Source organism: Lemur catta, chromosome 17, assembly GCF_020740605.2.
Source record: "Lemur catta isolate mLemCat1 chromosome 17, mLemCat1.pri, whole genome shotgun sequence".
In the NCBI taxonomy this organism is placed as follows: Eukaryota; Metazoa; Chordata; class Mammalia; order Primates; family Lemuridae; genus Lemur; species Lemur catta.
In genome coordinates, this window is record NC_059144.1 from 35,211,175 (window position 1) to 35,227,332 (window position 16,158).

Sequence of the window (16,158 nt, forward strand, 5' to 3'; positions counted from 1 at the left end):
GAAAGCAGATTGGTGGTTGCCAGTGGGCAGAGGCATGAGTAATAGACAGTATCTGCTTAATGAGCACAGGGTTTCCTTTGGGGAGATAAAAATGTTTGGAACAAGATACAAGTGGTGGTTACACAACACTGTATAAACATTTTCATGTCAATGAATTATTCATTTTAAAATGGTTAATTTTATGTTATATGAATTTCATCTCAATTAACAAACAAAAAAGGCAGACACAAAAGAATATATATTGTATGATTCCATTTATGTTAAGTTCTAGAACAGGAAAGACTAATATATGGCAATGAAGGTCTGAACAGGTGTTACCCTAGGGAGACTGGAAAGGGGCCCAAGGGGCCTTCTGGGGAAGGTTGGAAATGTTCCATTTCCTGATCTGGGTATTGGTGACACAGGGCTATCTTCACTCTGAAAAATTCATGAAACTGTCCCCTCAGAATAAATGTACATAGTTTTCTATGTTTATACAATACTTAAAATTTTTAAAACTATAACATAAAATCTTAAAATTAAAAAATAGTAAATTTTTTAAAACTATTACCATTGTGAATTAAAGGGTCCAAAGGATCTCTATTATTTAAGACTGCATATATCTATATTTAACTCAAATTTAAAGTTTCTTAAAAAGAATCAAAAATCAAAAATTTCCAGGCTCCCATCCCAAAAGATTCTGATTTAGAGCAATGTAAGTTGAAACGAGGAAATCTTCATTTATTTTAATAAGCTACCTCAAATAATTCTGATCCAGCTGGACCATAGCCCTCACCTTGAGAAACTCCAATTTAAATGAACTCCATAAGCTGCTTAACTTCACTTGCTCCACAAGCCACATCTTGAGGGGGCTTGTAAAGACATCTATCAGCAACAGCACAGGAGAGATGGGGAGTGAAAAAGGTACAAATGAGTCATGAGAGGCTATAAAAGCTAACCACTATGAAGGCCAGGATTCAACTTTGAAGAAAAATTAGATGGGCTGGAAAAAAATTAATGAAATGAGAGACAGTCCCTGGTAAATGGACATAGAAAACTTTCTGGGCAACCATCACAGATACAGCCACAAATATGGTGTGCAAACCAATGGTTTTTCTTAGTATGTTTTCCATTAAAAAGTAATGGAATCAAGATAAGATAAATGATGTTGGAAGCTAAATATCCTTTAGGAACACTTTGGTTCAAGCTTATTTGGGTCACAGAGTATTTGATCTGCTTTAGCTTCAGCTCTAAACTCTTTGGAGTGATACACTTTGGTAATAGTTGAAATTCCTTCAATGAGAAATTTTTTTGAAAAGTTTTTAGTTTGATTTGAAGTTCATTTTCAAAATAATAAGTTAATATCTAAGTCCAATTCCAACTTTAAAAAGTTAGATCAAACCTCATTCCAGTTTTACTCCTACTTTTGGTAGAAATCTGTTACAATAATTTGTAACCTCTAGAGTATTAAACTAACGTCAATTAAACCATCAATTCATTTCCTTGGCCCTTGCGACAAGACAAAAGTTAGCATCTCTGTCCAAGACTTATTTTCAGTTGTACCTTAAAATGAAATACAGTGTTAGTCACACAAAAGCTCCTATACTCAAAAGGGGCAGCTGTCACTCAGCCCTGGAAAACTGCAGCCCTGAGAGAATGCCAATGTTTAAAAATTAATCCATGGGCCAACAGACACGCATCTGTGAAATGTCTCTTTTGCAATCGCCAGTCTCCATCACTTTGTAAAGGTTAAGAAGGTCCCAAGCTTCTCCAGATGCAAAGTCTGAGCTTTGATAAGGCTTGAGTTTTCCATACAGATTTCAGGCAAAGTAGCTCTTTGACACCAATGCCAGTCCTAACAACAAATCTATTTAACCATCATGCTTACTTAAATATTTAAAATACTGAATATTCTTACCTAATGCTTCTTAAAGAAGAAATAAGATAATAAGTACCGAAGTAAGCCATTTAACCTATGTTGTCTATCTACAACATGTCAACCCACCTTTACTAAGAAGAGCCAGGTTAGTGGTCAAAAAAGCCACATATCTTCTGATTATAACAAACAAAACTTGTAATACTGTTTTGCTTCTCCAAAATAAGTCAGATGAGCTTTCTACCCAGAATCCACAGGAGACTGATGAAATATCACGGTTATTTTTCTCAAATACTATTAGTATAGATGACTTCATTTATAACTTTACCCAATAGTGAACTACCTTCATCAAGATGATAAGAGAAAATATGATATTCCTATTGGAACTAGTACTTTGTAGCAAAAAAACAAAAACACAAAACACACACAGGAGGAGGGGACATCAATGTTCACGTAACATGCAAAAAATGGCAAAAAAATAATCAGGTAAAATAATTATAGCATAATGGGGATCTATCTATAATTTAGATAACCAGCCCCCACATAGGCAAAAGTTGGTTCTTACGTTCTCAGTGTGAACTTTATTGACTTCAAGATCAAAGCAGTAGGCACATGAAATAAAATAAGTATTAAATTTTGAAGAAAGTACAGCATTCAGATGAATAAGATTTACAGGAAGAAAAATTCTCTGGCAAACACAGAAACAGTAACAAGGTCACCAACTCAAATATCTGCTCAAGGAGGCTGCCCATGAACATCACAATTAGTGGATGCACACTTGCCCCTCCATCTTCTCTCCCAACTTGCCCATTCACCATTTCTCTGTACTTCTTTTAGGATATAGGGGACGGGCTTGAAGGATGTAAATCTATCAACTATACTGCCTTTGCTCAGTACTGAAAAAGTCTTCAATGAAAAGAAGGTGAAACTATGGCAAAACTTTTTTTCTTCTTCTTTTTTTCACCAAGTATCTATAGGAGCAAAACTTTTATTAGTGAGAAATTTTATTGAACTGTGTTAACCTTCCTTTCCATTACTAAATAATTGAAGAATATGAATAATAAGAGATCTGCAACATGGAAGTCATAAAAGAATTGTGGATTCCTCCACAGTTTTGATACAAGACTGAACTAAAAAGAATTTTCACAACTAAATTGGAGATCATAGTATCTGTTATCATGGGGCTACAGAAAGCAAGGTCAGAAAGAAGCTAGATGGATCATCCAATTTAATATCCAGTTTGCAAGTAGTTGCTAATTATACTTTAAAATATTTCCAAGGAAGTTGTATTCATGTGATGTGAACTTGTTATGTCCAAAAATACACAAACCATGCAGTTCCCATACAGCAGAGGGAGATTTACCATTATAAATATTCTTAAATTAATGTTTATATATCAAACTAGTAGATATTCACAAATTCATTTTCAGGTCACTGAAAATAAAAACCAGAAAATCTATTTTCACCCATGTGTTGAAAAAAAAAAGCATATGAGATTATTTATGCTCTTAGTTATTCTCAAAAATAGTCATGTAAGAACATTTTCACCCAAATATTGGCCAATTACAAACAATCCATGCTTTACTGAAGTACATACTATTAATAATGTTGGAGTTTTAGCCAATTAATATTTTTTATAGGGAGTAGAAAGTTCAAGAATTAATGGACTTTAACCAATAAGTTTCAGCACAGTTAGCCAGAAAACATTATTAGGCCTTTCATTCATTAATACAGAACCACAGGGCATACTTAGAAATCAGAGGCTCAATTATCTAAAAAGCGTTCCTAAGGAAACAAAAAACTTTCCATTTTCATTCTGTAACTGCTCCTTAATGACAAAGTACTCTTTTTTGGCATTCTCTCTTTTCTCTCTACCTCAGGACATACTTACAGATGCACTGGCTGCTTTACAGACATGCTAAAAGTTCTTGCTGTGGTTGATCAAAGTTGGAATGCTTGAGGAAATTACTCAACTTAGACAGCCTGGAATTATATCTAGCCAAATAGCTGCAGTGCTCTACTTTTAACATGTGTTAAAGTAATATTTCAGCTATCCTGGATGTAAGTTGAGAGAACATTTGTTTGCATCACACTCTGTGAACACTTGAGTCAAATATAGTATGCTGAATACCAAGTTTTAGTATCTGTGACAGTTCATTTTTTTAACTGTTCAACACAAAAGATAACATATTTTATTTAAAAATAAAAACCTCAAATAACAGCATATGTACTAGGAACTAAGCTTTTTCATAATCTTCTTAAAGTACCTAAGCTTTTCTGGAAATGTCAGAAAAATTGGAACAAATGTTGATATTTGTTCATTAGAGCATTTGTTGATGGAATCATTTTTCTTTATTATTTTAAATATTTTAATAAAAAAGCACTACACATCTACACTCACCTCCTTTGTATTATTAATCTGCCTAATTTATAAATAAACATATAATTAAGCAGAAAAATACCATCACAACAGTTTATTTTCATGTGTTTTTAATTGAAAGCCACAGAACTGCAGTACAAAGAATTACTTGTCAAATATAACACAAATCTCTAAAATAAAACATTGGCTTCAATAGACTAGCACATCTGAAATAGTTTTAAACTTTGTTTTAGTTGGATTCTTTATGATGTCCAGGAAAAGGTTAGCACACACAGTACCTAAAATTGTCCTTTCCACGTGATCTACAATAGAAAAGACAAACGTGGCTATTTCTCCAGTACTGCCAAATTTGGCAGCCACTTATATTTCCCTTCAACCTAAATAATTATACCTTTTAACCATGTTGACAATAATATGGAAATATCACTCAAAAAGAACCTAACAGACCATGGAATTTTAATAACTTAAACCATCCTTCTATCAAACAACATGGTCAGAATTGGGGGAGGGTGTGGGGAGAGGTATTACTAACTTTCAAGTCCTCTACTAACTGTGCTTCTTTTTATTAAAAAGATTTCCAACCCACTAGAAAATGTTAACATGTGCACATACTTCGGGAGACGGAAACATAAATAAGTCCCCCACTTTGAATGTGTTATAGTGCTGATGCCCTGTGTTACAGTACATGCATGTCAAGAACTGTCAGGAAATGTGGATACCATGCAGGAGGCTGGACCTTGAGTGAAAATGACTGCTAGTAAAAACCCCCTGGCAATGGGAAAAGCCAAAGAACTTCTGTCAACTGGGATGTCTAGGATTCAATTTTAAGCTGTTTTCCATGGTGAGATACAATCCTTCATTAATCTAACACTTAAAGTCTGCTACACACATAAGGGACGCAGGGAGGAAAAGCAAAAAAAGACAGACACAAACAATGGGGACAATTTTAAGCAAAGTTTTGTTCTACTTTGGAGCAAGATTTTCTGGTCGGCCTACCAGAGCGCTATGATTACAGGAGTGAGCCACCACGCTCGGCCTAGAGCAAGATTTAGAATACAATTTTGATGGGATTCTTAAAAATCACATAATTTAAGTTTCTTCCTCATTTTTTTCCAGATTCTGAATAAAGGCCTGGATTTGAGATGCAAAAAAACTTAAGACAGTCTCTTACGGTACTGCGCATGGGCTGAGCGTGTAGCCGGGGTTTGAGGTTACCGGCAAGGGGTGAAGCTATAACCAGCTTACCGGGAGCTTTTCGGCAGATCTCGGGAACCCTGGTTCTCCGCCCGCCAGGAGGTGTTGTCAATACTTGCTTTTCTTAAGTCCCAGAATCTTGGCTTCGGCGTTTGGGGTAACCTCGGTCCTCATCGTCATTCTCCAATCAGCCTTCCCTGAGCTCTCGCGAGATCGGCCGGCGGACCCAAGAGCAGCCCGGAAGCCGGTATCTCCTAGGAGTTCGCCCCGGCCCGCCGCGCCTTCGCTGCGTGGGGTCGCGGCCTGACCCGGAGCCAACCTAACGCCGGCAGAGCCCGCCTGGGATCCTGGCAGCGATGGATGAGGACCTGGTTTGGGCACTGCGGCTTCAGGAGTGGAACTTGCAGCACAACGAGCGCGATCCGGCCCAGGAGCCCCTGTCGCTGGTGGACGCGTCCTAGGAGTTGGTGGACCCCACCCCGGATTTGCAGGCCCTGTTTGTGCTGTTTAACGACCGGTTCTTCTGGGGCCAGCTGGAGGCCACCGAGGTGAAGTGGAGCATGCGAATGACCCTGTGTGCTGGGATATGCAGCTAGGAAGGGAGAGGTGGAATGTGTTCCATCCGTCTCAGTGAATCCCTTTTAAAGTTGAGACCAAGAAAGGATCCTGTAGAGATCCTCTTGCATGAAATGATACATGCCTATTTATTTGTCACTAATAATGATAAAGACCGGGAAGGGCATGGTCCAGAGTTTTGTAAACATATGCATTGCATCAACTGCCTGCCTGGAGCCAATATTATGGTATACCATACTTTTCAGGACGAGGTGGATGAGTGTCAGCGACACTGGTGGCGCTGCAATGGGCCGTGTCAGTACAAACAACCGCATTATGGCTACGTCAAATGTGCTACTAACAGGGCACCCTCTGCTAATGACTACTGGTAGGCTGAGCACCAGAAAACCTGTGGAGGCACTTATATAAAAATCAAGGAAACGGAGAACTACTCGAAAAAAGGCAAAGGAAAGACAAAACCAGGAAAGCCTCCAGTGTCAGCAGTAGAGAATAAAGATAAACCCAATAGAGGTGAGGCACATCTGTTAATCCCTTTTAGTGGGAAAGGATACATTCTAGGAGAAACAAGCAATTTACCGTCATCTGGGAAATTGATCAGCTCACAGGCCATTAATAAAACCCAAGATCTTTTAAGTCAAGACCATTCAGCAAACGCTTTAAGACCTAATTCTAAAACTGAGGTGAAATTTGAACAGAATGGTTCAAGTAAAAAAACCTCTCATCTAATTTCCCCTGTTCTTAATACCAGTCACCAAAATGTTTTAAGCAACTATTTTCCTAGAGTATCAGCTGCCAACCAAAAGGCTTTCAGAAGTGTGAATGGATCTTCTCCAAAGACAAGATTAACAGTTTGTGACATCACTAAAAATTCAGTTTTTTCCAGTTCTCAAAGAAGGGTCACATCTTCTAAGATATCCCTAAGAAATTCTTTAAAATCAATGGAATCAACACTGTGCCTGCATCCCAGGAGGTGAGTGGGTCTGAAGATAAATTCCCAAATAAACGACCCAGGCTAGAAGACAAGACTGTTTTTGACAATTTTTTTATCAAGAAAGAGCAAATACAAAGTTACGGTAATGATCCAAAGTGTAGTTCACGGCCTATAACCACAACTCAGAATTTCAGTAGTTCATGCAGTCAGAGCAAAATGGTTAATCGCCCAGTTTGTCACAATGAAGTTTTGGAATCTCAAATTAATGAGCACTTGGACTCGTGCCTTGAAAGTGATAGCATTGAAGTCAAAAGCTGAAAACAGCTTTGAAAAATGAATGAGTCTCACATGCTACCTGTGTTACCTCACTAATGGGCTATCTCAGCCATTCAGGAAGTTTTGGGTTAATGCTAAGATTTCTATGTTATAATCTAGTTCACACAACCAATACAAAATGTTTTATTTTATATATACATATATAAGATTGTAATTAACAGTATTTTATGTCTCAAGGTGCAACATTCACTCTTGCCTTACTTAAACTGCAACCCAGAGTTTGTTCTGCCTGTATATATGTATAATTTTTAGGTACTTTTGTTCTTTCTTGTTCTTTAAGATTTTTAAATCTGTTAATCTTTTTATTTGTATACTTTCCTAAAAATATTCATGAGGAATCCTGTTAGGTATTTAGTTAAATTGAACATTTCTTTATTTCTTAACAATATTAAAACTCATTCCCTGAACTGAATCTTCATAGTGTCAGACATACTAGCCAAAAACACTACAGTACAAAGTATATGAGTTGTTTTAGGGTACCCTAACTTTTTGTTTTTCTGGATTTTTGTTTTTGTTTGTTTGCAAAATCTTAACAGAAAATACATTTTCTGTATTTTAAAGAATTTTATTTCTCTGTTCTACCTTTACTAAACAGTGACAACAGATTTTAGGTTAGATAAGGAATGTAGTAAAATAAGTACATTTCTTTTGGAATATTACTAGCAACAAATAGCCACTGTAATTCCACGGGCCAGATTTTATATTGAGTTTAGCTGTTTTCTCAAAATTTAGCAAAATGAGTGGTTAAAACTCATTGCTAAGTAACTGATATCTATAACATCATAACAAAGTTGCCTACTTACATAACAGTGGAAAATTATCTAGAAACAGTATTATGAACCTTAAGCCAAAGGTGAAACCATTATAATAAAAAAAATACCCTTCTTGCATTTAAGAAAGCGTTATTTCTTTTTTAAAGTGTTCTCCTCCATGTTACAGGGAAGGGACAAAGGTACTTTTATCAGGTTACTTTTTGTCTCATGGCTGTACTTCCAATATCTTGGCCATAGTCCCAAGACCTTAGTTGTTCACAAGTTTTTTTTCTTTATTGCAATATAGGTACACAGATTTTTAAGTATACGGCTGGACAAACTTTTACATAGTGTTCACCTGTGTACTGCCCAGATCAAGTTACAGAACATTTCCATTGCCACAGAAGGCCTTTTACAGGTGCCTGTTCCCAGTCAGTACCCACCACCCTTAATACCCCCAAAGGCTGCCACTATTCTCACCTCTATCACCACAGATTAGTTTAGCCTGTTTTGAACTACTTAAAGTAGTATCTTTGTTGCTCTGTGTAGCAGAAATTCATTTTCATTGCTCTATAGTATTTGCATAAATATACCAGAATTTTTTCATCCATTCTATTATTAATGGACATTTGAATTATTTCCAAATTGGGGCTATTAAGAATAATGCTGCTAAGAAAGAACATTCTACTCATTTCTGTTGGGTATATACCCAGGAGTGCAGTTGCTGGGTCACAGGGTATGTTTAGCTTTAGTAAATACTGCCAGTTTACACTCCTGCCAGCAAGGTAAGAGCATTGCAGTTGTTCACCATCCTTAACACTGTTACCAATCTTTTTCATTTTAGCCTGGTTGGATGTTCACAAGTTTTGATATTTCTTAAAGCATGAAGTTAAAAAATTGTATTTAATAAATATTTATAGATAAACAGCTATTAAAAACAAAAAAGGCAGTCTTTTACATTGAACATTATCATATCAGCCTGTGATTCTGCTAAAAACAGAAAAACTCTTCTTGGCCTAGCTCCTTCATTACCAATAGCAAAAACAAAAAGAGATGTTGGATTATAAAACTGATGCCTCAAATGATACAGATCCAAACACATATAAATATATACACACAGGGAATGAGTCAAAAAATCACAACACTATAAATCCTAAGACCAATGAATCTAATTAAATACCTTTTAATAACCCTATTAATATAGGACTAGAAGACATGTTACACTCAAAAGTCCAAAAGTCTAAATTGCTTCCACATAGTCAAAACACAGGATTACCACCAGCTCTACCATATTGCCATATGTAGCTTTAAGTAGCTCAAAACTTAATTCCAAAATGTAGTATATTCTTGATAGTAACAACTCCCAGAGAAAAATAAGGGCTCACACATAAAGCTATCCTCCCCTTAGGAACTGCTAAGTCTGACCTTGGACCGTATCTCCTACCAGATTCAGCCAAGATGAATATATCTGATAAGGTCCACACAGCTCATCAAGAAATGGCCAGAAAAAAAGAAAAAGAAAAACTGAGAACCACAAAAAAAAAAAAAAGAAAGAAAGAAAGAAAGACATGGCCAGAAAAGGTGAAATAATTCTTCATGCTCCCATCAGTACAAAATAAAACATGACAAGCTCTATATGTAAGTGTTTTAACTTGTTCAAAGCTAATACAGGGTTCTGATGTAATGTAGTCTAGAATGTAATAATTGATTCCATTTTCTTTTTATTCTAAAAAAAAAAAAGAAAAAAAAAAATCACTGCTTTTCCAGTAAGCAACTACCTTGTGCTAAAGAGTGTATTTTATTTCTAGGGTCTTAGATGTACCTAGTGTGTGAACACAAACAGTAAGTTACAGGTTGCCCCTTAGTACAAAAGGCAAGAATCAGCATCAGTACTCAAAAAAGTGTTTTAAAAAGAGTGTAACTTACTTTTACTGTCCCAGGCTAATTGGGTTCTGTCTGGTGCTTCTTTGTCGGCACATGGCCACCCACAGCCTGTCTTCTAATTAAATCATTGCTCTAGCAGCAGAACAAGCAAACAAGTTGCCTCCCATCTGTGTACAGCTCTTCAGGACACATTTCCCTTGTTCAGAAGGTAGAAATTCTTGGGAGAGGTGATTTTCTCTGCCTCTTCACAAGAAGAACATGGATACTTGGCTGGATGCAACTCCATGAAGTGTAACTGTGTGTGTACACCTCAAAAAATAAAACAAAAAATGCAGAGAAACATAAAGACTCCATAAACAGCTGGAATACACAGAAATACTGAAGCACCACTGGAAATACTGCTAAACACACAGGCAAAATAGGGGCTTTGAAATAATCAATGATACCGAGTTAAAAAAAAGAAAAAGAGCGTCTAAATTCAAAACTCAAATTTCATGCAATGAAAACATGTAAGTACTAGTACAAAGGAAAAAAGGTAAATCTTCTATTTCACATACATAAAAACATACCCTCCCACTACAGCAAATAAAAGATATTATCAATGGAAGAGAAAAATGAGACTTTCAAGGGTGGCAGGTCTAAAATTAGACTCACCAGCGACATTATAGTTAATGAGCACTTAAGTATGCATGAGCTAAATGCATCAAGCTGTCTTTCCAATGTGGTCAGCCCTATGGGGGAGGGGAGGGGAGGCGAGGGGAAGAAGGAACAAGGGACCACTTTGTTTATGAAAAAATTTCTGCAAAACAAAAAGTTTGCAGGAGAATGGAGATCTTCATTTATTTAAATAATTTTTAACCTCCTAAATAAACACAAATGACCTTAAAGCAGATGCCCCTTCCTTTTTTCCAATAAAAACCAAATGACTGAAATAGGGTAGGGAACAGGGTGTGGTTAAGCATCTGATCACAGAGAAATCTCACAAACAAACTTGCTATAAATTTGGTGAGACAAAGGGGAAATACATCAGCCCTTCCCGATATGCCAGCAGCAAGCCACACCATCTCCATGACCACTAAGCATTTCAAAGACTGGCAGGCCTTAGGTGTTTTCTCTATTACCCTGAGGCACACAGACAATTCCAGCTAGAAATATAAAGCCCAGGGAAGGGAATATTGCCTAATCCGGCAGTCCAGAAGCCTGGGCTAGGGTCCACCTACAACATACTATTCAACAGTGATCAACATTCTGGAGATCCCTGCTTTAAAGAAATACATGCAGAGCTGCCTCTGGGTATAAGAGGATGTAGAAATACAGACAAATGTATAACAATATTATATATAATAATGCAAATACCTACTTTCTTTCTCTTATACCCCAAAATATCAGCCATCTGGATAAGAAGTTACTCCTTAAAGGACCTAGAGTTTATAAGCAAGCAATATTTGGATTATACAGAGATCCAAAAACAATGGATTGTTTCTGACAAAATGATACAAAAACTTGTCCCCAATATAATCTGTTCCATAAACACTAAAGCATTTGGACAATAAATCAGCTGAAAACCAAAAATTAGCATCTCCCCTGACCACAGCAAACCTGAAAAGATGAATCAAGTGAACAAAAGAACTGCATAGTCCACATAGGATAACATAAGTTCAGCAAAACATTTTTAACAAAGAAGTCTGTGTAATTTGCCTTTCACTATATGAAATTTAAAAGCTATCCCTATCACTATTCATATGCACAGTACTCTACCTACCAAAATGACCAGTTTTAGAAATGAATTGACCAAAATTTCTCAAAGGTTACAACAAGATCTTCAAACTCTCTACTACATTCATTAGTTTTCTCACAGAAAACTACAAATAACCTCCCCAAAGTCTTTCATTCATATTTCATCTATTATTCCTCATTAGGCCTTTTTAAACCAAGTCTTGGTACTTTTTTAGAAAAATACCAACGTGCAAAGAGAGCTTCAGTAAGTATTTTATGAATAGTTCATTTCTGACCAGGATCCATGAAATACTTTCTACTTTAAGACCAATCCTAAGAAAATGGCGGCATGATGACTCACCCAGATCTATACCTAATTTCCTCAAAGAATAAATTCATGTCAGAAGCTATACCATGTGAAATTTACAAAATTACAATCTAGAATTTTGAACCCACTATCACTACCTGAACCAAAACTATTTCAAAACCAGTCAGGAAAGCAACTGTCTTCCAAATGTATAGTCCCAGATATAAAGACCAAATTGTTTTACAATATTAATCTACTCTGCTGTGAGTAAAACCAGACTTGTACGACCAGATGAATATAATTCACTTTCTCATCAAAGGATAATTTCAAAAAAGTTGTATGAAACAATGGGGCCAAAGTAATTTAACGATAAACCATTAAAATATGATCTATAAACTGACCTTTCCATTTCTTTCCCCACATTTTGAAGATAAACAAAATGCTCCTTGGAGTCATATCGTTTTCATTTCCACACTGCAGAACACCTCTCATACAGGAGCAGCCACCTTCCCTCCCAAACCCTAAAGGGAGAAGCTGGTCAGTTTAATAGGAAGGAACTTTTGCACCCGACCCCCTTTATTTAAATGACGAAAACACCCCCTCTGGTGTCCAGAAGTGGTAGTCTTACGACAACTCCACTTGTCTGTAGTGTTGGACAGGAAAAATGAAACCACACAAGATCATCGGTTTCTAAGAAAAACTCAAAAATGATTATGTCTAGGTGGCCTGCATACGTCCTTTTAGTGTGTTTGTGACAGACAGACATATGAAAACTTCCTTTTCTTCACCTTGCCTCTTCCCACTCCACTGCATTGAGTTGAGATCGGTGTACTTCTCACTATTTTGCAAAGTACAAATTATCACATTTTTTTTTAAGTACAAAACCAGATGCCCCTTAGAGCCAATAAAGACTTAAACCATTTCAGTCATTTCAATTCACAGTTAGTATTCAAGGAATTCACACTAATTTTAGCATCTGCCTAAGTAAAAACATAACAGGCAACTCTGAAAAACAGCTTTCTTAATCAAAAAGTATACCCCAAAGTCAAAAGGGAAAGATATGACTGTCCATACTTATTCAATAATTAGGACAAGATTTAACTCAACTGAACAGATTGACCAAAATTAAAGGTAAGTGGTTACTCTCAAACATAACACAGTATAAATCAGGCTCTCAGTAGGTTTTCTCAGCACTTTCAGTAGACTGAAAAGACTCAATATTGTTATTTATATTTTATTAAGTATAGAAAATATTAGAATCCAATTTTCTCCTATCTTTCCATCGACCCAAACTATCATTAATAAAATACTGCTTCAACTGAACTCTTCATTTGAAAATCTATTCTGTCTTAAAGTGATGAATCATAATTATGCAAGTGACAGAAACTGCAGGGGGCAGTATAAGCATAATTTCCAACAAAATTCTTAAGATTCAGAAAAATTCTTCCAGTTAGTGTAGCCTTAGCCTTTAAACTACTGACGTATATTTCAATCAAAGACTGGATATAAAAATGAATTTTTAAAGATAAGTAACTGAAATCCTTCCCCAAATTTAATAATTAAAGGTTGGGGAGTATGAGATTCACTAAAGTCACTTGGGGCAATATCCTATGCTACCATTATCCATGTGACTTAGTCCAATCAAACATAATAGGCCAGGCATGGTGGTTCAGGCCCATAATCCCGGGAGGCCAAGGCAGGAGAATCACTTGAAGCCGTAAGTTCAAGACCAGCCCAGGCAACATAGCAAGATCCTCATCTCTACAAAAAATATAAAAATTAGCCTAGCACAGTGGTGCACGCCTGTAGTCCCAGCTATTCAAGAGGCTGAGACAGGATGATCACTTGAGCCCTGGAGTTCGAGGCTGCAGTGAGCCATAATAACACCACTGCATGGCAGCCTGCAAGACAGAGCAAAATGCTGTTTCTAAGAAAATAAATAAAATAAAAAATAAAATAGAGAAAGTATTTTTTAATTTATATCCACTCTCTCAAAAAACACTATCATTCAAAACTATAAACCTCACTTATTCATGAGTAACTCATTATTTCAAAATGTATTTTCAGTCATTTTTAAACATAAATAAGTAAATCCTTTAAAAGTAAGATTCTACACTGGGGAAAAGTGGAATGAAATATTCAATACAATATAAATGTGACTTAACAAAATTACAGTTATTCTAAGATGAAAAGAAAACATTTTACTCAACTTTGTATTCATAGTTGCCATTTTAGTATATTCCCCAGCTACTCATTATCCTTCTGTCCCCAGACCCACACTGACTCCATGCACCAATAATCTCGGGATATCACCTTCTGCATAAAGGACAGTAATTTTCAACCAACTATTGAATTAAGTAAAATAAGGCCATCTTTGTGTGTGTTGTGAGTAAAGGTAAGATTTGGTGGTAAGTACACCAGTCTTCATTCTTGTGTCATTTCTCTCCCTTTATCCATAACATATAAATAACCTGTCTTTGACACTGTAACACTTGTCATTAATAGTTACCATAAATATTCATCTCATACATATTATTTCCAAGGCACCTTATAACAGTAATAATTGCTAACAGTTGTGGGGTTCTTACTATGTGCCACACACTGTTCTAAGTGATTGTCACATATTATTATTTACTCAGTTAATATTCACAACTCTATGAAATAGGACTTATTATCCTCATATTATAAATGGGGAACTGAGTCAGGCTGTGACATACCCAGGGACACATGACTGACTGGTAGAGCTGGTATAAAATGTATCAGTCACAATGGGAAAACATTACACAGCCCCATGTCAGGTGCCTCAGGGGACCAAACTATAATAGATATGGATACTGAACATATATGTTCACCTTCCTTGACTACATGAGGACCAAGCTAAATGCATTATCAAAAGAGATTAAAATCTACAAAGCATGATCAAAAGCTCAGCTCCACAATTAAGCAAGAGACCATACAGAAAACATGGCTAGGACTTTTGGTAAACTCCTGGGCAATTTTCACAGGGAAAGGCATGACAAGGTAGGTGCCCTGGAAATGAGAGCCTAAACACAAGGGACACAATCCAGTCAACTTGCAAATGTCAACTTTAACTATTATCTTCTTCCTCAAACTCATCACTGTTTTATCTTCATGTCTTACTTGATTCCTTTGCAGTCTTCTCAACCAGAAAAATATTTGTTCACAGTAATCCTCTCAACTGGCTGACATAAATCTATCTTCTCAAAGTTTGACCAGCAAGTAAGTCTTCTGAAGGCCTCAATATCTCCTGTACAAACTCCTCAAGGATCCAGATTAAAAAGAACTGAGAGACCTTCACTCTGAAGTACAAAAAGTTATAGCAAACTTTAGAGTTTCCTCACTACATTCCTCAATGACCACAGTAAACTGGGGAAAACCTAACATCACATTGGAACAAGGCACATGCCACAATACATACCTATGTGGTACGCATCTAACTGTTAAGTTCGTGAGGAAACTTCCCCTTCCACTTTAGACACTTCTAAAAAAAAGTTGGACTTTTTTTGTTTCTTAAACAGTATATATATATATATATATAACTTTTTGGAGTTAACTTCAAGAATTTTCCTGAAAATTCTGGTTCAAGTTGGTGTTTACAAAAACAAAAAAAGAATATTCCTGAAAATATTGTGACCATTTGAAAATACTGAGGAAATTTAAGTATCCAGTCACCATTAACTTTTGTATTTGTGAATCTCACAAAATCCAGGAAAGAAAGGAATTTAACCAACTTGGATATTACTCAGAAAAGTTTCCAATGAAAACAACCTAACAATATCACAGGCTTCTTCATAACTTTGTTAGTAGTGTTGGAAAACACAGGTGATATGATTTATGGATGACTAAATAAAAAGTCCCATGTCATTTAAAAGCATTAAGTATAAACTCACAAATATTTTAAATAAAACATAGAGCAAAGAAATACCTCAAGTTCCACCAGTGCTGCAGTCACTGCATCTGTGGCAAGAGAACCAGCCTGTAGCTTTTCAATTGCCTATGAAACCAAGGGGAGAGATTATTCATTGTAAAGCCACAACTTCTCAAACATACCCATTTTCCAAAGCTTTAAAGAAGGGTAGGAGACATTCAGGTTAATAAAAATTGATCACCAGTTCCATTCCATAATTTAAGACACAAACTACTTAGATTTAAAACAAATTTTTATATTCAGGCTATTTTTTACATAGCTCACTTAATATTATTGAA

General features: G+C 36.2%; 1 protein-coding gene and 1 pseudogene across 8 annotated transcripts in view; one reads left to right on the top strand and one right to left on the bottom strand.

Annotated features, from left to right (window-relative positions):
- Nucleotides 1-16,158, bottom strand: part of TASP1 (taspase 1) — a 278,892-nt gene that overhangs the window by 249,750 nt on the left and 12,984 nt on the right. For 4 of the 8 annotated variants that reach the window (XR_006729626.1, XM_045529289.1, XM_045529290.1 and 1 more), the window contains exon 4: nucleotides 15,878-15,946. Coding sequence is in view for 3 of the 8 variants with exons in the window: in XM_045529289.1 (XP_045385245.1) it covers nucleotides 15,878-15,946 (69 nt within the window). In the remaining 5 variants the exon portion in view is untranslated. Of the gene's footprint in view, nucleotides 1-9,950; nucleotides 10,211-12,332; nucleotides 12,453-15,072; nucleotides 15,252-15,877; nucleotides 15,947-16,158 lie in introns of those variants that run through there. The other 4 variants (XM_045529292.1, XM_045529291.1, XM_045529294.1 and 1 more) reach the window with 4 other exon arrangements.
- On the top strand, nucleotides 5,786-7,254 carry LOC123622736 (annotated as a pseudogene).